Source organism: Phlebotomus papatasi, chromosome 1 (genome assembly GCF_024763615.1).
Source record: "Phlebotomus papatasi isolate M1 chromosome 1, Ppap_2.1, whole genome shotgun sequence".
Classification (NCBI taxonomy): domain Eukaryota; kingdom Metazoa; phylum Arthropoda; class Insecta; order Diptera; family Psychodidae; genus Phlebotomus; species Phlebotomus papatasi.
In genome coordinates, this window is record NC_077222.1 from 19,894,537 (window position 1) to 19,917,185 (window position 22,649).

At 33.1% G+C, this 22,649-nt stretch overlaps 1 protein-coding gene across 2 annotated transcripts in view; it reads left to right on the forward strand.

Moving 5' to 3' along the window:
- The window catches only part of LOC129798145 (signal transducer and activator of transcription 5A-like), a 52,944-nt gene that overhangs the window by 14,349 nt on the left and 15,946 nt on the right, over positions 1-22,649 (forward strand). For both annotated transcript variants that reach the window (XM_055841141.1, XM_055841142.1), the window contains exons 2-5: positions 3,132-3,402; positions 11,360-12,327; positions 21,578-22,321; positions 22,448-22,642. In XM_055841141.1, coding sequence (XP_055697116.1) covers positions 3,275-3,402; positions 11,360-12,327; positions 21,578-22,321; positions 22,448-22,642 — 2,035 coding nt within the window. In that variant the 5' untranslated portion in view covers positions 3,132-3,274. The remainder of the gene's footprint in view (positions 1-3,131; positions 3,403-11,359; positions 12,328-21,577; positions 22,322-22,447; positions 22,643-22,649) is intronic.

Sequence of the window (22,649 nt, forward strand, 5' to 3'; positions counted from 1 at the left end):
ATTGTATAATTTCCTAAAAAAAGTATTTGTCACTAAGAATTGAAATCTGAAAAGCGAATGAAGGAAATTATTATCAAAATCGATGTGATGTCAAATTTTCCGTGTGTCACTTCATGCAAAAACTTTGCATGACTTTCCGCGAAGCGAGAAAAGTGCAATCAAATATATTTCTACCTCTATCCTATCTGGCTATTTTTCTCGCGTAATTGAAGAATTGTTTCATTTATTCATTTTTAACACCTGGTCCCTATCTGAATTGGGGGCCCAGGACACCCAGGGTAGCAGCCCATGCCTGTCGATTTTCCTCCACTTCAGGAAGATGCCAAACTATGCAAAATAAATTGTAGTACTAAAATAAGTGGAAAAAAATGTTCAAAATGCTCTTATGTGCGTATGGTGTGTTATACCGTGGTCACTAATGAGTTAAGAACACTATTAGATAGTCTTTTCCAACGTTTTGCCAATGGAATTTTGAAAAATAAATAGCTATTATTACACTGAGAAATAAACGGGAATGCGAATAACTTTTTTTCCTCATAACTTTACCACTTTTTAGGTGTAAAAACATATCACCGTTTTTTAATGTTAATTTTACACCATTTTAAGGGTAAAATTAACACGAAAAGGTGTAACTTTAACCTCTAATTTTAACCTCTAATACACCTAAAAAGGATAATATTTACACCGATTTCGCATCAGTACTGCAGGGTAAAATAAACATTTCCAGAATGTTATTTTAACTTTTTCGGATTTCTCTCAGTGTAAGTGGTTGTAGGCCTATTTCCAATACTGTATGCTGCTATTCCAATCAAAACTGAAAAGGCGAAATTTTCTCCTGAACTTTTTTTAGTACATAGGGGAAGTGCTTATAATTTTGGACAGTCTGCTTATAAGCATCGAAGTTCCAAGTTTGAAGTGCGATATTTTCTATACTAATTGACATTTCTTGTTACTCTCTTTTCAGAAGGGTTGTTTAGAAACTTAGCAAGCTATTTATCGTCTTATTTTTATTAAAATTAGTTTTAATACGTTTAAAAATGAATTGATAAGTAGAGGTGACCTTGGCTCTTATTTTGGACAACTTGTTTATTAATTTGTCCAACTTGGCTGTAAATTTAGACAGCTAATCCGCCTCATTTGATGAACCAATCTTACCAAGTCCTCTTCCTGTTCATGTAAGGGAAACGTAGAATGTCTCAAGAAGCCCGGAAACTTTCCATATCATTCATTAAAGTGAATTGACTTCGGTGCTCCAAGTACGTGCGGATTCGCTCATTCCCAGGCCTTTCCGGGAGCCTTTCAAGGCATTTCTCGCTACATCTCTTTCGTAGAGATGATGCTCCTTTGTTTCTCCAGGCATTTGTCCAACCTAGTCATCACAAAAGCTAAAACTTCACGAAATTTCGTGAGAAAAACACCTGTCCAAAATAAGAATCATCACCTCACTGGTGAATGTCTTAAAAAATTTCCCATTTTTCACACGAAAAATATAATTCACAAGGCAAATCTCACTTCAGGTCAAATGTACAAATCATCAGTAACGTGAATCAACACAATATTCAATGAATATTCAATAATATCACTCAAAAACAGCGAACAAACTTTGTTAGTACTTCACCAAAACTAAATAAGACTGAAGTAAGCCACGAAGTTCTGTCATATTTCTCGTAAGCAATTGCTCACACTGAATTTTCAACAAAGCAATTTCAACTCAAATCATATTCAAATTTTAACGTATTTAGTGTTAAAATCTTCCAAAAAGAACAAATATTTAGATAGAATTCATTATTCATCAAATATTGGAATAAAAATCCATCATTTTAATCAATTTATTTTTAGTGTCCAATGTTATCCTCAAAGTGTCCAAAATAAGAAACTGGACAAAATTATGAGCATTTCCCCTAGCTGATCTCATGTGCCCCTGCGTTATCGACTTTTCTTTGTATTGGTTCCTGGCTAGACTATTTTGTTTTCTCCAGTATTTTTCAAAAGAAGTTGATCTTAACCGTTTCTTTTTCTTATTTTGTGGTTTTAATTTAGAGACTGTTAAAATCGATTTTAATGGTATAATTTGTATTGATTGTAGGTATATATTTTGAGATCTTTTTTGTTAAAAATTTTGCATAATCGGATGTAGAACGTTGATTAATATCTCGATTTGTTAAAGAACATTTTTTTTTATTTAATCGATACGTAACCTTTGTAAACAAACTTTCAAAAAAATTATTTTAATAATTTTTTTTTAAAGTTCACTTTTTTAAATGAATTTTATTACATAGTTCTTTTTAGTTTCTTCTAACCCTCCTTAAAACTTTTCTAAATTGTGTCACACTTAAAAATCTATTATTATTTTTATGAGATATGGACTGCCATTTGATTAAATTTAACTCTCAATCTGGATGTTCTAGTGAAAGAATCACAGCTCTCATGAGCTTAAATACGCTTATCACAAGCTTTTTTTTTATTTGTTTATCCCTCTAGACGTAATTGAATCCCGGGATACTTTAGCGATGCAACATTGTAATGCAATACTACAATTTCTCCTAAAGGCTTTTTGAACAAAAAGCGATAGTAAAGTTTTCTCTCTGTTGAACTTATCAAATTCGATATTTATTTCCGGTACACAATAAAGAAATCAGGGTAAAACTGCAATGTGTAAAAGAATCTTAACGTTCAAAGAGAAAAGGGGGAGTAGGGTATTAAATAGAGTAAAATTGGTAGGTGTTATTATTTAGTGTGTGTAGTCAATAAACATGCGAAAATCTCATTTGGTAGTGATTTTAGAAAACAGTGACCGTGAAGAATGAATGGGGAAGAATTGAGTGAGAGAAAAATAAAAAGGTAGAAACAATAATTTTATTGCATTAAAATTTTGCACAAAAATAAAAGGAATTATCGTGCGAGATAAAAATAAAACATGTACTACACGTGATTCATTTTACCGTAGAATTTTTTTCTCTTCACTTATATCTTCTGTGTTACTCGTTATTTAATTGCAGCATCGCATATAATTCATTATTTAGCTAATGTTGCGTGTGAGTTACTTAATTGAATTCTTTTCATCATCTCTCTAATAGCAATCTCAACACTATTTTTTTTTAAATTCTCTTTTTTTATCTGTCTGTTTACAGAGAATAAGAAGAAATACGAAAGAAGGAAGAGAAGAATAATCATCAATTTGAGGTGAAATAGCGCAAAGTGAGGAGTTAAGTGTTATTCTATACGAAGTTTAAAAGAATTTCAGTGAAGTGAGAGTGAAGAAAAGAGAGAGAAAATGGCTCTTTGGGGGCAAACAGTGAAATTGCCCGGTGAAGTGATGATGACCATCAAGCAGCACTACAATGAGGTGATGCCGATTGAAATTCGTCATTTCTTAGCGCCATGGCTGGAGGAGCATATTTTGTAAGTAGAACATAATTTCATAAATTTCTCAATTTGAATCATTTGGTGTGGTTTCAAATTTGTGGAAAATTATTTAAAAACCATATTTATGTATAGAATGAATATTAAAGGCAAAACCAACGTTCTTGTAGCAATTTTTATTTGAGAGACTTAATCCTTTCAGGACAATTAATTAATTGTTGGTTCATAACCGGTTGGAACTGGTTTAGACGTGACAGGGCTTCAAAGATCTTTAAAATGAACTCAAATTTATCCAAATCAGCCGAGAAATATGTCCTCTAAAACATTTTTTAACTTTTGACCTTGAAAATCTGTTTTTATAGGGATTAATACAGGTTTTTTTGTAGTATATGGAGAAAATCTCCGTAAATCTCTAGACAATTCGTTGCAGATATAAAACTTAATATAAACAAATCACTTTGGCTTTTTTTAAATTACAGAAATAGCCTTTTTAAAAATTATTTTAAGCTTTGACCTTGAGAATCTATTATAGGGAGTTTCGGGATTAATAATATTTGCGAAATTACAATATCGTTTGAATTCTCAGTTATCAAATAGAAATTCAGCATCCGTGTAAAAGAACAAAAAAATTAAGTTATTTAAGATATAGTGTGAAAAGATTGAAAATAATGTCCTTCAATGATTTATTACAATATTCAGATTAACAAAAAAAAAATACAAAGAATTTTTTACTTACCTTAAGTGCGGTTGATTGACACCACGCTGTTCGTAAGCTTTTCTTTATTTCTAGAACTTAAGGATGGTCTTTACTGATCAGACATGGTCAATCGGATCGGTAAATACCATTCCTTAAGTTCTAGAAATAAAGAAACGCTTTCGAACGGAGGGATGTTGAAATCACCCGCGCTTATACGGGCTTAACCCTTTAAGGACGATTGGGTCACCCGTGACCCAAAAATGAAATTTTTCCTACGGCCTTTTAATGTTGTATTTTGCTCTAAAAAGTTAGAAAAAATGATTTTTTCTGACCCTCGATTTTTGACCTTCATGTCCTTAACCCTTTAAGGACGAGAAGCTTTCCGCTGAGCGAAATTCAATGAAATAAAGTTTCCCTCGATATTTTAGCCTAAATAACAGATTTATGGTTAGAAAAAAATGTCCCATCCCTAAGAGTCCTGGAAAAATATGGGTCATATATGACCCAATCGTCCATAAAGGTAAAAAAAAAACACAAATTTTCCAGACGACTAGTTTAGTCGTTTACTGTGTTATTTTTGAAGGATTTGAAGGATAAATAACTTAAATATATTTGTAATAATAAAAAAAATATTCAGAGTACAAGTAAAAATTGAAACGATCAAAAATTAATTTAAAAAAATATCTCATTCAATTTTTGGTCTCAAAGAATCTTGAAGACTGGTACACAAAAACAATAATTTTTATCATAAAAACGTATTAATGTTTAATCGAAACAATTTCGAGTACTGGTAACACAGAGATAAATGTCGCATGCCTCACAAATACAATTGATCTTATAATCCTTTTTTCCGATAGCACCATGTGCACCTGCGCCTTTCCTCAGTTTTCTTCAAAACAGGTTTCTTGGTAATGGGTAGGTGCAATGTTGGTTGTCTCTGCGAATTTCAGACGTAGTTGCACATTGCTGTGAATGCGGGAGTTCTTCCGGCGTTCATGCGTCCTCAATGAAGACTTCAAAGTCCACTTCATCCACGTCTTGTTACAAGTATATTTTGTCGCTTTCGTTCAGGATAAAATTGTCGTCTGGGCATTAGGTAGATGATTTCGTGGTCATTGATCTTGAATTTTTTTTCCATTTTTGAAGTCATCTACAAGAGTAAAAAGTTATGAATTTACAACATTTACGTAGAAGTATTTTATAAATTATCAAAATATTACTTGCTTCAGTCAGTATTTCACTGGGAAATCCCAGCTAAATGATATTATCACACAATATTACACGAATAATTGACTATTTTGCGCACACATAAACAAAAACATGAAACATTCTGACCTCAAAACTTGTAAAATCCATTCGGTATTTCTTTACCTTTATGGACGATTGGGTCATATATGACCCATAAAAATTATAAAACTTTTCTGAAAATACCAATGAACTATAATTTTTACTTTGTTGAGAAATATTATGTATAGTTATTACAATTTCTAGTCCCAAGAGGTTTCTGCTTAAAAAAAATTAGAAATATTAAAAATATTAAAATTCAAGCACCACTGTGAAAATTAGAAAATTCGTAATTTTTGAGCTAAAATATTTTTTATATAGCAAGTAGCTGGATATTTGCAAAAAATATCCTAGATTCCTACATCTTTCTACTATGTGATTAGGTACAAACATTAGAAAGAAATAACTTGAGGTAGTCAGGAAAAATTATTTTCTCTATGGGTCACGGGTGACCCAGTCGTCCTTAAAGGGTTAAGGCTATTTGCTTCATTCAATAATCACAATCAAACTTGAAAAATGACAACAAATTTTTTTTTTAATTTAACTGCTGCCAGAATTAAAAAGTAGCCCAATCTTAAAAGAGCCGAATTAGTGCAGTTTTATAGGAAATTTACTGCTCTACAACTTTAAGAAAGTCATTTTCCTCTATTTTGTAAGGAAATATATTTATCGAGCTGTTTTCTAAAAGGTAATTTTGTGACCATTCTCAAAAATGCTGGGGCAAATAGTACCAGGTATGGAATATCATCACATTTTGATTTGCTTTATTATGAGCTTTCGTAAATTAAAAAAAATAGCTAGGTGACATATTTTATTAGGAAATTTATTCCTCTACACCTTTTTAAAACACAGTTTTCTCTAACTGAACGAGAAAAGCGCTTTTCAACCTATTTTAGAAAAAGCACACAAGAGACTGCTAATTATTTGACCAATGCAAACAAAAAGCGGCGAGACGCGGAAATGACGTTTCTTCTCGCCGTGAGACATCAGAAATTGCTTCGCGTTTTTGTTACTTTTTGCTCTATACCTTTTGTTACTTTTTACCCCAAGTGGTCTGGTCATTTTTAATAAAAGGATTTCTGAAAAAAAAAGAATCTTTGTAAAATTCTAAAATAGATAGTGGTTTCGTATTCAAAGAATCCAAATCATTTAGGAAATACTTACCAGTGCATATTTTTTGGAAAATAAGTAGGTCAAAATTGATATCTGTTGTAAGGAAAACATTTCAAAAATAGGACTAAAAATTTCAATATTTTTTATTTTCTGAAATCCTTGTTCGAATTCTAAGAAACTTACGACTTTGAAGAAGTTCTATAGAGGTCATCTATGGAAAAAAAATTTTAAGCCACTATCTCTTTTATCTTGGAAGATATTGAATTTTCAAATTTTCAATTTGTGACTTTTTGCCCCAGTCTTCCCTATTTGTAATTCAAAATCGACGGATTAAGCGAGAACAAAGTGCGATCTACCGTTGAAAAGCTCTTGACCTCACCTACAACATGCTAAAATTTTATCAAAATTGAAAATGCGTGTGTCGAGATATTAGACATCGATTTTTGAAAATTGATTTTACGATTAATCGGGCCTTCGATTGAATTGGAAGAAGTTGGAATATTCAGAAGAGTTTAACGAGAGCTTTAAGACTTAGAGCGTTTACCAAAAGCTTTTTAAAATGTAAGATGGAGATATATCTGCAGTTAGCAGAGTTGCTGTATATTAATTATAAAACATATTTATAATTGTTTATAATTTTAAATAATAATTATTATTTATACGTTCTTGCAATTTCGAACGATTCAAGATCAATTAAAAATATAACATTTGTCGGAATTCTTGTGGTTCTTAAAAGTTTAAAGTTATTCACAGCAACAGTTTCATAAAATGGGTCTTACAGTTCCATACATTATGGATGTTTTAACGAGAATTTGACGCAAGAAATATATTTTGCATTAAAAGCTGTAAAGAAATATTTATGGACCAAAGTTGATAAACTTCCAGGTTTCATGGAATATGAAACTTGATGGTATATGTACAAGTACATACATACATAAAATATTAATGAATTTTATCTCAGACGCTAAAGCATCTTTTGCCATATAGAAGGTATTTTTAAGGGGGCAGGTAATACTGTGACTTTAGGAGTATTACTCTTTTACAGATTTTTTAGTCTTTGAAATTGTAGTGCACAACATGTGGATTAGCATTATCATTTGGTGCTTTTTAATAATATTTCTTTCCTAGTATACATATTTTGTGCAAAAACAAAAGAGAACAAATGCAATACTAGGAAATTTTGAAACCATCTCATAGCTTTTCTCCTTTAATCCAATTACTGGTGTAATTCAAGATAATAATGTAAGCTTTCAGTTTATATTTTGTTTTTAGAGTTTTTGAAGAAAGTATCTTGAAGAAATAATTTGATAGGTAATATTACAATTTTTAAAGTCACACCCAATGCTTTTTAGGGCAATGTGCTAATTCAACAAAAGATTTTCACAGCAAATTAATGGAAAATATGTTAGGATAAAAACATTATAAACATTGAGTATTTCTGATGTGTCATTTAGTTCAATTCTTAGAATATTTCAAGATATATAGGTATTTACATTCGTTCAGTGAAAGGATAAAAAACAAAATATAATATATTCAAATGGCAATATTCTACTTTATTATTTGTAGTATTAGTCGTTCATTTTCCTATATCTAATATGATAAGTTTAACCCTTGTTTGAAGTGCTTCAAAAAGTAGCTAAAATAAATAGAATATTCATGTTTTTGAATTAGTTCATTAAAAATTATAAGATGATTTTTTGAAAAAAAAATTATGGCCGTTGTCAAACACGCGTCTTAATGATCACTGAATTTAAACTCTTTATATTCAGTCATAAAAGCACCATTGATTTATGATAAAGCAACTATCCAATAAGATAAATTGTCAACTAGAATTGAAATCAGGAAAGAGAATGAAGACCAGTTTTAAGAAATTTGATGGAATTTCAAATTTTCCGTCTGCCATTTTGAGCAAAAACTTTGTATTATAAAAGATTTTTCTTCCCTGATCTGCTTCAAAGTGAGTGGTATGACTTGTAACACCTTGGCGCCATGTGTGCCTTAACTTCTCTAATTTTTTATCAATCAAGATTTTTTGGAAAATTATCACTCAAGATTGGCCAACATGAACAATTGACCCATTCAATTTTGAAAAAGCAATAAAATTGGTTGCTATTTTGAATTTCGAGATCATCGGGAACTGGGCTAAACCTTAGGTCTGAAGGCGGTCTTAGGGTAGGTAGCCTCTATATACAGCCAAATCAGAATGTTTTTACACAATTTATAAAGTGGTTACAGAATTACATTTTTGAATGTCGATGAGAAGCCCAACGCTGGTCAACAGCTTGAAGGCTGTGTTAGATGAGTGGATATCCATTGGAGAGAATTTTCCGCAAAGTATTCAAGGCATCCAAGAATGAAAGTGTGAGTGGAAATATAATTGAGCTAGAAAGCATTTTTGACGGGTGATGCTAGAACCTTTGATGAGTATTAAGAATTTGAAATTTATGTCAAATACGCTTTATATGATTGGAAATCCTGATAAATCCGTATAAGGATAATTTTAAATGGTCATATTGCATTCAGTGATCCGTCTTCTGGATAAATATAGCATAATTTCTTTCGAAAAGTACACTTGGCTATACCATTAGAGTGCATGATCACGTCGCTAAAAATGCCAAAAATGACGAAAAAATTATGTAAGAGGTGACTTTAAGAATCTCTAGGCCACTATTTTTGACCGATCTTTGTGAAAATTTGGGAAAATGTTTTTCAATTAACGCAAAATGAAATTTAAAAAAATGGTTCGATTAAAAATGGTTGAAAAAATAGGTTGTGACTGTCTTAGCCACACTGTGCAGTGACAGTGCTGGAAGTGATCAGCTGGATCAGGATAGGACGCCTCATACACTCAGTTCCGGGGTTATGCACATTTTCGGGACCGTTAAAAAAACGCGTGAAATGGCATTACGTGCATTACGCATCGACAAAATTTGCATACCCGCATGGGTTTTCTTTTGAATAAATTGACCGTAGAACGAATTTCGCGCATAGTAAAAGTAGTCAAAACAAAAAGATTCAACTATTTAATAGAAAGGCATTAACAAACAGTACTTTTTGGCCAGAGTTCTTTAATAAGTGGTTAGAAAATTTAAAAAAAAAAATTACTTTAATAAAAGCAATTAAAGTTTTATTCTGAAAAAGAAGCACAGTGTATGTGTCCAGCTGATCATTTTTACTGCTCGAACTCTACGAAGAGAGTAGTATATCCCTCGATTTTTTTCACCCCCCCCCCCCCCAAATTTCCACATTCCACTACTCGGAGACCAGTTTTCTTAACAAATCTTCACTTTTCAGTCGTTTTCTGAGAAATGTCACGCTGTTTGTCCGTCTGTCCGTCCGGCTGTCATCAGCTCTAGAGGCCAAACGGTTAGAGATAGAGACTTGGGACCTTCAGGGAACCCCCACATAAGTCGACCCAAGGATCGTTAACATGCCCCTTATTTTCCCCCTACCCCTTCCCTTACCCCTCCAAAACTATGTTTTTTTGGCATTGCTCGAAAACGCGTCGTGCGATTTTTTTTAATTTTTGGATATGTTTTAGAGATTATCCAGGCAAATATTTCGTCCATATACGAAAATACCGTTGCATCATTCCTAATAACGGTTTTTCAAGGTCAAAGGTTAAAAACACACTAGAGTGCGCATTTATCAAGCAAATAGAGTCATGTTTGGGGTCGTTGGAAAGGTCTTGGAATTTTCGATAAAACCAAACCGGTTCCAATCGGTTTTGAATCGGTAATAAACCGGTTCATAACCGATAAAAATTTTTTATCTGAAAATCAATCGTATTACTTTTAAAACTATTTTGGGGGCATCTTTTGAGAGATTCATGAATTGGTTCAAATCGGTTGAGAACCGGTAAACGGTAAATGATGCGAAAGTACTTTTGCGGTATAGTATCTAAGTCACGAGTTCGAGCATTTCGCATTTTAAGGATGGAATTTGAGCCCTTCAAGATCGTATAAGGGTCATGGGGTTTGGAGGGTCTTGTGTTTCTTTTTAACCAAAAGTCCTAAAGCCCAACTACAACATAATAATATTTGAGCCCTATTGATGGCATAAGATCAAGGTATAATAAAGTGTCCTAAAGGGTATATTTACCAATAGATTATGGCTTATTTTGGATTAATTTGAAAGGTCTTTGACACTAGAAAGTTTAGATGAATTGTATTATTAGATATTTCGTGTACAGGGAGTTCCGCGCTTTCAAAGAAATTCTCAGGACCGAAAAAAAGCCCGCGAATTCACTACAGTTGTGACACAAAAATTGGACACCAACAGGAGATATTTTTGCAATAAGTTACCGCATTAAAAAATATTTGCATACATTTAGGGGAAATTCAAAACCAATTTTATAAATGAGCTCCATATCAAATTCTTTCAGTCCATTTTTACTTAAGCCGGAACTCCCTGTTTCCCTCCTCAAAAGTTTTTTTAGTTTTAGACCTAGTGAACGTGTATCAACATATTAATTATACTACTAAACATAAGTCAATAAGGGTTAACATTATGAAATAGCTTGAATATCTAACAAAGTAATTAGAATATAGATTGAAAGAGAGCGATATTGCCAGTAATAGCACCATAGTAAAGTGATTTATTTGTGTAAAACACATTTCATTAGAGAGATAAGTGACTGTTGAATTGATTAGCGTGGGAATGGAAAAATTTTCAGTGAATTTGATCGTTTTCATTGGATTTTTGCCATCTCGTGTTTGATTTTTCTTGAGAAATTCTTGGGAATCAGAGACAATATCTAGAGAGTATAATAAGTCAATTGCTTTATTTGATAAGAAGAATAATTTTCCACAATTATGGAGTAAGAATTGGATGTTTTTGCTTGGAGGGAAATAAACCCATTTGCCTTCAATCCTTTTTTTCTTGTGTGTCTGTGATTTGCAGACCAACAATGAATATGCATATGGAATATGATCAACAACATTATGAGCAGGTAGCATCGAATTTTTTGAGTGATTTCATCTTAGAATTGGAAACACGGGCACCAGAATTTACAGGAACAAATGTGACGGTTCAATTGTGCTTTACGGAAATGGCAAAGAAATTGCGACAGCGATTTCAGCACGATCCAGTTCAATTATTTAGTCATTTGACACGATGTCTGCAAATGGAATGGAGTTATGTGAATGGATGTGCGATGCCATATCAAAATGCTGAAATTGTTGAGGTCAATGACAAATTGCACACCCTCACTACGATGGTGACGGCAAATGAGGAGGCAAATCGACAATTAAAATTGGATTATGAGCGTTTTTCGCTTGAATATCATGATTTGTATAAGACAACATCTTTTATCAAAACAATTACGGATCCTCAGCAGTTGGAACAGAGCAAAGTGCAGCTAAAAGAGCAACAGGATCGTCTCAATGATTTCCTAAATGCCATTCAAAATCGTCAGTTAACACTGATTGGAAATATTAAGGAGGTGATTAATCAACTGCAACAGGCTCATGAGTTGATAATGGTCAAGCAACTTAGATTGTGGAAGGCCAATCAGGGTTTGGCTGGCAATGGTGCACCATTAAATAACAATTTGGACACAATTCAACAATGGTGTGAAACACTAGCGGACAATTTGTGGAATACAAAGACACAAATTCAGATACTGTCCAAGACTAAACAGAGCATCAATATGCCCATTGATCCCAACCTCCCAGATTTGCTTGAGCCATCCAAGAAGGAGATTATTAATTTGCTTGTGAAACTCGTCACCGCTAGCTTTGTCATTGAGAAACAGCCACCGCAAGTTATGAAGACAAATACCAGATTCACCGCTACAGTACGACTTCTTGTTGGACCCAAACTCAACATCCAGATGAACAGTCCCAGTGTCAAAGTATCCATCGTATCAGGTTAGTGCCATATGCATTTTTCTTAGTTCAAGTCTTGACAGAGAAATTTTAATACAACCTAACGATTTCGGTATATTTGATTACATTTACCACTGACCCCTCCAAAATTTAATATACTGCAAAACTGTTTATTTTAAAATGTTACAGATATTTTTAATCAATTTACTTATACTGGTTTTCTCAATTGAATCAGGTTAATCCTTCGTAGACAAAGAATTACTGTGTTATCACACTTGCACATTAAAATTTTAATATGATTGACATTAATTGTCGCTGATGAGAGTCCAAATGTGTAATTTGTGTGTTTGAATCATTTTATATTCAAAATTTAATCTATTTGTTGATAAAAAGGTAGACTTGGCCCGCAAAATTTGATGTTAATTGATTTATAGTATTAATGCGAAAAATTAATGCGATTTTCTCTTTAATTTTTTAATGTGAAAAATATTTATGCTTTAGGTAAATTTAAACTTATTTTTGCAGGTGAAGTCCACTTCTTTATCAATAAATAGAAAAACCCCAAATATTAAGTGACTCAAAGACACGAATAACATATTTGGACGCTCACGAGCGACAATTAATGTGAATCACATTAAAATTTTAATGTGCAAGTGTGATAACGCCGTTAAGAGAGTTTGGGTAGATCTTTTCAATTTTTCCGATTTTTAAAATAACTTGTATAAGGCCAATAAGTAATTTTCTTAAAGAAAAAAAAACACTGAAAATCGTACGTTCTTCTTCTTACTATAAAAATATAGAAAAATCGAAAAAAATACTTATTTAAGTATTGAGAATTTTGTTACCAAATTCCGGGTTTCGAAATAAGTCAGAGCGCTACAGCCAGAGTCTCCAACAGAAAGAACATTCGAAGATCAATTTCGAAAGCCAAAGAAATTTATACTTCGCGTATTGTCCGCATGGTGGCTGAACTATTTCTTGTTCGAATTTAGAAGTATCATAGTTCTTCACTTTGTAGTGGAGAAAATCATAACAGCGAAGTTCGTGATGTTTTTGTCCTATTATTAAATCTCTTCACAATCACTAAGTATATTTATTAAATGATACTAAAATATGATAACCGAATTCGAAATTATATAATTCGAAAACCAGATGATCATTATCCCAGCGCTTACAGCCGGAGTGTTTTTAAGAGAGAAAAGATATTCAAAGATCGATTTCAGAAGCTAAAGAAAAAGATATTTTTACTCCTCGTTTCCTTTCCCTTATTCTTTCCGTACAGAAGTAGATCTTGAAAAATTCGAAAATCTATTTGAAGATCCAAGAAAGAGACGTTCTTACTTCTTAATATTTTCGCAAGGTGGCGGAAGTTACATCCTGTTCGAATTTCGAAGTCCTTAAGTGTCAAAATGTGACTGTCTTCGCATTGTTGTGAGGATAAAAACAGAACAACGACGCGACGTTTACTGTTCTTGCCCCAGTGTTTAATCACTCCATAATCACTGAGTAACTCTTTTGCCAGCTTTTTAGTGTGATATTTGATAAATTTTCCCCACCTTGTTCGAAAATTTAGTATGAAAATTCGAAATAGAATTTGAATTCTTCGAACTTCAACGATTTTTTGTGCAAATAGAGTACCATTTACCTTTTATCCAAGACACTATTGGAGAATCAAAATCTACTTCTGTTTGAGCCCAATTCCGGTTTTCGAAATAATTCGAAAACCAGATGATCATAATCAAAGAGCTACAGCCAGAGTTTTTCCAGTAGAAAGAACATTCGAAGATTTCGAAAGCCGAAGAAATTTATACTTCTCCTTTTGTCCGCATGGTGGCTGAACTATTTCTTGTTCGAATTTAGAAGTATCAATATTTATAGTTCTTCTCTTTGTAGTGGAGAAAATCATAACAGCGAAGTTCGTGATGTTTTTGTCCTATTATTTAATCTCTTCACAATCACTAAGTATATTTATTAAATGACAATAAAATATGATAACCGAATTCGAAATTATATAATTCGAAAACCAGATGAACATTATCCCAGCGCTTACAGCCGGAGTTTTGTTTTTTTTTAGAGAGAAAAGATATTCAAAGATAAATTTCCAAAGCAAAAAAAAAAGATATTTTTACTTCTCGTTTCCTTTTCCTTATTAAATATTTCTTATTCAAATTTTTGAAGTGTCTCAGGTATGTATTCTTTCCGTACAGAAGTAGAGTTTGGCAAAAAGAAAAGCCATTCGAAAATATATTTTAAAAGCCAAAAAAGAGACTTCCTTACTTCTTCACTGAGAAAAAAAAGAATGTGCGATTAACTTTATTTCCTCATAACTTTAACACTTTTTAGGTGTAAAAATATATTAACATTTTTTAATGTTAATTTTACACCTTTTTAAGGGTAAAATTAACATGAAAAACGTTAACTTTAACCCCCAATACACCTAAATAGGGTAATATTTACACCGATTTCGGATCAATACTGCAGGGTAAAATAAACATTTCCGGAATGTTATTTTAACTTTTTCGGATTTCTCTCTCAGTGTAGGAAAGGCACAATGCTGGAACTTTTGCAAAATTGACAAATTCCACAATATTTTTTTTCTTTTCAATGAGAAGCAATATTTTTTTCTCAATAGTCTCAATATTTGTTATCCAATCAAAGGCAATATTGATAAAATTCCAACCATTTTTTATTGCCTTTTTTTGCTCTTCTATTTTAGTTTGAATTGGAATTTTGTTGATGAATATATATTACATATATGTCGCATTTATTGGTGTTTCCTGGGAGCGATGAATGAATAATATATTTTGCCAGATGAAATTGCTCAAACAATAGTTATCGTCTTTTTACTTAACCCAAACATTTCACCTTCTGGAGATAAGACGGAGGCATTTTTGATGCATGTGCCAAGCTGTGTAGTATTGACAACGTGTGCAAAATGTACACAAAACTATTATTTTCAATAAAGGTATTATCTCTGGAGAAATCTTCTGATACTAAATGGAAATAGAAATCTGGGAGAAAAGATTTAAATTGATTTTTATGTCAAAAAAGAAACGTAAAATATTGTTTAAATGAAGAAAAGTTAGGGAACCCCCGTTTATGGCTTTTTTTTTTAATCTACTTAGCTATCTCACTGATAAGACTGGCAATTGAATAACCTCAGAAGTATAGGATATTAGGTGAGATTCTTAACAATCTCACCTACTATAATCCTAACAAAATTTCATGTCGTCCGATCGACCTCAAACTTGGCCAAAATGTGTTTCGCCACTTCCTGATCACGAATATATGGGGGGCTAAGTTACGTTCCCGGCCGGCCGGCCGGCCGGCCGTCCGGCCGCTCTTTGGAGCTTAATAGCTCCTAAACTAAAAGAGATATCGACTTGCAGTTTTCGGCAAAGGTTATATATCGCATGAAAATTGCAACTTGGTGCATTGACCCCCCACCCCCCACCCCTCCTTCCGCCATTTTGAAGACCCCCCTTTTTTTGTTTTCTCAATAGCTCAGCCCCTATGGCATCGATCGGGCTCAAATTTTAGTATGTTATAGCTGGGCCTTAGAGCTTTCCATCAATACCAAACTTAAGGTCCCCCGACCCCCCTGACCCTAGCTATATGGGTCCAAAAAAAAATTCTTAAAATGGCCATAACTCCTGTTCTAATTGTCAGAATTTAAAAAATGAGGGCTTTTTGGAAAGCTCTCATGAAATGCCACTTCCCCTTCTTACATCGCAAGTTCATAAAACCACCGCTAGGGGCGCTATTATTAAAAAGAAAATTTTTAAATCTTAAAAGTTAAATAACTCAAAAACTCCTTATGCAATCGGGCTGAAATTTTAGTATGTTGTAGCCGTTGATTATACCTATCAAACAAAAAAAACCTTAAGTCGATCCATAGCCCCTGACCCGAGCTATAAGGGGTCAAAGTTCGAACATTGACCGGCCTCTATCTCCGGTTCTAATTAACATAGCGGCCTAAATTTTACCTTTTTGGTTTCGTCTCGATGAGCACTTTCAGATGGAAGTTCAAAAAGTCACCACAGGTGGCGCTGTGATAGCGTCAAAATTCATCGAAATTCAAAGTCACTTTTCTCAAAAACGGCATTGTGCAAGTTAATGAAATTTTAGTATGTTGTAGTCCAGTCTAAGACGTTTCCAAAATGGTGCGTATGCGCGCTGTGGTTAAAACAGAACCGGAGATATGAGGGGTCAAAGTTCACGAAATTCAAAAAATCATATCTCCGGTTCTATGTGACCGATTTTGATGAATGAGGGCTTAAACGAAAGATCTCACCAAATGCTACAACTTTCTAGAACATTTGAACTTCGTGGGACCAACACTAGGGGCGCCACAGTCGAAAAACCAATTTCAATATCACATAACCTCAATTATCTAGACTGTCGCTGAACCGATTTTGATGATTACTTCGACATAATTGTAGAGGACATTTGTCTCTACATTTCGTCCATACATCATTTTCCACTCAGACTACGCTATCACTCCGATTTTGCCGTTTAAGTGTGAAAAAATTGATTTTTCCCATAATAACGCTTTGAAATCACTTAGATGCCAATTTGACTGCCTCTACTCCACCAAGACACTTAAAATAGGGTTTTAAATGGAAAGTCCCACAAAAGACAACAATTCTTTGATATAGTTGAAGTTCAACAAATGACTACTTGGGGAACTCTGGATGAAAAAACGAGTTAAGAAACAAAAAACCTCGATTATCTTGACTTCTGAGTAATCGATGAGATCATGTTCTATGGGAAAATTATAGAGAACATTCTGGTCTACATTTCACCCATATAACACTTTTCTGTCAGTTCATCCAAATCCTTGATATTTTGGTTTAAATACAAAATTTGTATAATTTCACGAATTTGATTCAAGATAACTGAATGGCGTCTCCCAACTTCAGCTCCAAATCGAATTTGCATGCACTCCGAGTTAGCTCACGTTAAGAATCTCACCTACATAAGCCGGTTAGGATTATCTGTCCCTTTTATTTCTATATAAATACAGTAAAAATGACAAAATTATAGTTAGAAATTGAGTATAGTATCACTATGAGAAATTTTAATTAGGAGATTTTTATTGATAAAATGAGCTTCAAAGAAGAAATAGAGAGATACTGCCAGTAGCATTTAATGTTATTCAATGACTAAAAAAGCGTTAACTATAGCTCCTGATTCACGATAGAATTATTGCACAAATTACACTGTTTGTTTGAAATATTACACAGAGTGGGTTTATGTTTTTTTTTTTCACAACTCTGTCATATGCTATTTTAATTACAGACGCAAAGGCTAAATTTTTTCAGTAATTTATTGTTTAAATATGAGATGACTCGGTTCACGAAATTGATGATTATACATACCTGTTAAACTTTTTTTTGTACTATTATCAAATATAATTTTCAAATCAATTTTTAATAATTTAAGAATACAATATTTATATAATCTAGAATTATTTAGTATTAGAATTTGATGTAATAATTCTTTTATCAGAATTTATTTTTAATACATTTAATGTATGATAAATTTATTTTGTTTTTGTATATTAAATGGGGTCATAAAAGAAACAAAATCAAGAGACTGCTTATCTTTGTAGATAATCTTCAGACGATGAATTTTCTAACAGAATGACAATGATATATGATCGTTTTTCGTAATGTTCGATAGCAATTACATCAAGTTAAAGCTCCAAATAGACTCAGGTTGACCTCCGCGAATACTCAACTCGTCAAATTTAATGGTGAACGATCTGTTCAAACTATCACATTATTAATCATATCGAGACACCTTATTTGTATTACATCTTTCAGCCAAAACTTGGCTTAACAGGCCAATCGGTTAAAAACGTATCGATATATTTAAGAATAAAAAAAATCATCTTTTCAACACATTAAGGACACACACGCTTTTTTACATAGAGACTGTAAGTTGGAAAAAATCTAAAATATATCATTTTAAACGTATTTCGAATAATTATTTTATTACTGACTTTTGAAATCTCGTATTATTAGGTTATGTTTAAGTAAGATCATCTATTTAAATTTTATTTATTTTTTTATTTTTAATATAAAAGTAGAAATACTCTAAGAAAATTATTCGCTTGCAAATTATTTGCAAGAACGAAAAATTTTATCACACATTTATTAAATGCAAGACAATCAAATATTACATTTTACTTATTTTTTAAGCTCTTCTATAACCTAATATTCTTATATTGTCATTTCTAAACGTTTAAAAAGCTGCAGATATTCTACTTATTGGGCTGAGAGTATTGAAAGAGAGAGAGGTGACAAAATTACGTTATTTGCACGTGAATTTTCTTACGAATACTTACGTAATATTTTGAGAAAAAACGACGAAAAAATTACGTTATTATAACACAGCAAGTCTGACGTTAATAGTTTAAGTAGTCAAAACGTTATATTTAGGTCATAATGTTTCCTCGGCTCTTTGTAACTTGAAGTAACTTGAGTGACGTGCAACATACGTGCCTTTTACCTCATTTTTTCACTATATTAAATTTTTGCCATTTGGGTATGACTGACTTTACGTCAAACGTTTGGAAAATCGTTTCATGCACACGCTTTAAATTGCCTGAGTCATAAAAGATGCAATTTGAAGCTTTAGTTATAATCTTACTGACATTTCTTCTGAAAGTAAATGTAAATTTAAATGCAGTAGGGTGGAATAACCGGCTATCGCCATGTTTAGGAAAAAATTAAATTCATTTAATCATAACTTTTGAATCCTTGTTACAAGATAAGTCAAATTTTACACAAAGTTACTTAGATGTATTGGCTCTAGATACGTGAAAACAATAATCCTAGAAAATAACGCTGGACTACTTAAAAAACTGATTTTTATTAACAATGCAAAAATAACTATTTCGTCGCCACTTTTTACCACTTTTCGCCAGTTTTGTAAAATTTGTAACCACTTCTCGCCACCCACTTGAAAAGAACCACACTCGGTTATTTTAGGCAATGCTATGAAAAGAATACATTCACCATTTCTCTTTCCTTGTGATCACTTTATTATTACTCTCTTTAAATGATTTTTCTTCACTTTTATTTGAGAAATCAAATTTTTTGCTTTTGCAGAAAGTAAACAATGCAGATTTGACAACTGAGAATGTACGAAGTGAAGTTAGCGTCGCCTATTGAAAAGATATGGCGACAGGTGGTAAAATCAATTCCAGAATATTACCACTTCTCGCCATGCCTCATTTTTATACAAAAATAATATAAAATGAAATATTAATTGACTAAATACAAATTTTATGTATTCCACAAGTGCAATTAAATATTCAATAGACAAATTATTTACCCAAATAGGTATTTTTGGCCTGATGAAAATTTGACGACACTTATAGTACATTTGGTAAGAGATGTTGGATTCGATGCACTTGCTTAAAATATTGCTCTAAAAAGTGATCAAAATCGTGAATCCAAAACGAATAATTATTATTTTTCGATTCTATGCGTAGAAGCAGAAACAATACAAAAAAATTGCGACTCATTTATTTCATAAATTGCGAAAAATAGCGATTCAAATGTAAGTGGGGAGAAGTGGGGCACTGGCGAGAACTGGTGATTCCACCCTAAAAGTGTGTTTTCAGTGCGTGCCTTCACATGTGATTTTGACTAATTCGTGGTTTCGATTGATTCGGAATTTTGGCTTTCGGGATTTTCGTTTTTAAAATTTCGACCCATTCAAGATTTTGTCTCTTCGGGATTTCGGCTTTCGGGATTTTGGGTATTCGGAATTTTGGCCAATTCGTGATTTCGATCGTTTCGGAATTTTGGCTTTCAGAGGATTTCGATCAATTCGGGATTTTGTGACTTTGGGATTTTAATTTTCAGGATTTCGACCCATTCAGGATTTTGTCTTTTCGGGGTTTTGGTTTTAAGGATTTCGACCCAATCAAGATTTTGTCTCTTCGAAATTTTGGCTTTCGGGATTTTGGCTATTCGGAATTTTGACCAATTCGTGATTTCGATCGTTTCGGAATTTTGGCTTTCAGAGAATTTCGATCAATTCGGGATTTTGTGACTTTGGGATTTTAATTTTCAGGATTTCGACCCATTCAGGATTTTGTCTCTTCGGGGTTTAGGTTTTAAGGATTTCGACTCAATCAAGATTTTCTCTCTTCGGGATTTTGGCTTTCGGGATTTTGACTTTCGGGATTTTGGCTATTCGGAATTTTGACCAATTCGTGATTGCGATCGTTTCGGAATTTTGGCTTTCGGGATTTTGTGACTGGGATTTTAATTTTCAGGATTTCGACCCATCCAGGATTTTGTCTTTTCGGGGTTTTGGTTTTAAGGATTTCGACCCAATCAAGATTTTGTCTCTTCGGGATTTCGGCTTTTGGAATTTTGGCTTTTCAGAATTTTGGATTTTCGGAATTTTGACCAATTCGTGATTTCAATTGATTAATTTTGGCTTTCACTTGGATTTTTGGAGTTTCGGAATTTTCCATTTTTTGGAATTTTCACTTTCGGAATTTTGGACAATTCAGGATTTTGTCTCTTTGGGATTTTAGCTGCTGGAATTTTGACTTCTCGGAATTTTAGCTTTTTGGAATTTTAATAAATTCATGATTTCGATCGATTCGGAATTTTGACTTTCAGAGGATTGCGACCAATTCGGGATTTCGTCTCTTCCGGATTCTGGCCGGCAACTGTTATGATTTTAAATTATTCACGACATTGAATATTATCTTATTTTCCAGAAATTAGCAATAGCGTTTAGCTTACCATTTTGTAATAATCTTTTCGGAAAAAGAATATTTAAGCTTGGTCGATTTTTTGTCTACAAAAAACATATCCTCCTTATTCAGACAAACCCCTTAAGCAAGAAAACTCAAATGACAAAAGAAATAGAAATTTCATAGTAGGTGGTTTTTGCTCCAATGACAATTTTTCTTTGTAAATTAAAGAGGGAGGTTAACAAAGTTTTATTTAATTTTGAGAGAAATGACTTGTGTGCTTTGACTTTGTATTTATTTAAAGGAAATGGTAAATAATTTACTTTAGAATTTTCTTTTTTGCTCAGAGCTCTGAAGATGTATCTCGTAAAGTCAATGAATACGACTTGAATGGTGCTTTTTTCCGGAAAACATGCATAATTTAATATAGTGAAACATCTACATTTTTCTTGTGTATTTTTATGCCTGGGTATACACATTTGTCTATTTGTTCTATCTCTCTGTCAAGACAGGATTATTTTTTATGTGTATTTTGCTAGGTTTTTTTGTTGTTGAATTTCATAGAATCCCAAGCGCAACATGTTCAGCAATCCAATCAATACTCCGAAGCACTTGCTTCGGGTGAGATTCTCAATAATAGTGGGACACTGGAGTATCAACAGGCAACGAATCAGGTGTCAGTGAGCTTTCGCAATATGCAACTGAAGAAGATAAAGAGGGCAGAGAAGAAGGGTACTGAGAGTGTGATGGATGAGAAATTTGCTCTGCTGTTTCAGTCAAAATTTCAAATTGGCAGTGGAGAATTGGTGATTACGGCATGGGCACTATCATTGCCAGTGGTTGTGATTGTACATGGGAATCAGGAGCCACAGAGTTGGGCGACAATAACATGGGATAATGCTTTTGCTGATCCGACACGTGTACCATTTCAAGTGCCGGACAAAGTGCCATGGCCACGTTTAGCTGAGGCACTAAATATGAAGTTCAAAGCAGCTACGGGACGTTTGCTATCTGATGGGAATTTGCAATTTCTCTGTGAGAAGGCCTTTAGGCATTCAACACCAAATACCCTCAATCAGAATGAAATGTACATCTCATGGGCACAATTCTGCAAGGAACCACTACCGGATAGAACATATACATTTTGGGAGTGGTTCTATGCTGTGATGAAATTGACGAGAGAACATTTGAGAAATCCCTGGCAGGATGGTCTCATAATTGGGTTTATTCATAAGAAACAGGCTGAAGATATGCTCATGAAGTGTCCTATTGGCACATTTTTGCTTCGTTTCTCTGACAGTGAATTAGGTCAGTGTTTTTGTTTCAAAAATTTTTCTTGTTGTTTTTTTTTCCTTTGATTGAAACTTGTTGTCGACTTTTATTATTTGTGTTATCTCCTTTGTTCTTGGTAATATTTGTTTGATGAATTTCCAGGAGGTGTAACAATTGCATGGGTGGGCGATGGCAGTGACCAACAACCACAAATTTTTATGCTTCAGCCATTTTTGGCCAAGGACTTTGCCATCAGATCCCTCCCGGATCATATTGCAGATTTACAGCAGCTTGTGACATTGTATCCTGATACACCGAAGGAGAAGGCTTTTGGCAAATATTTCACAGCTTTTCCAAGTGAGTT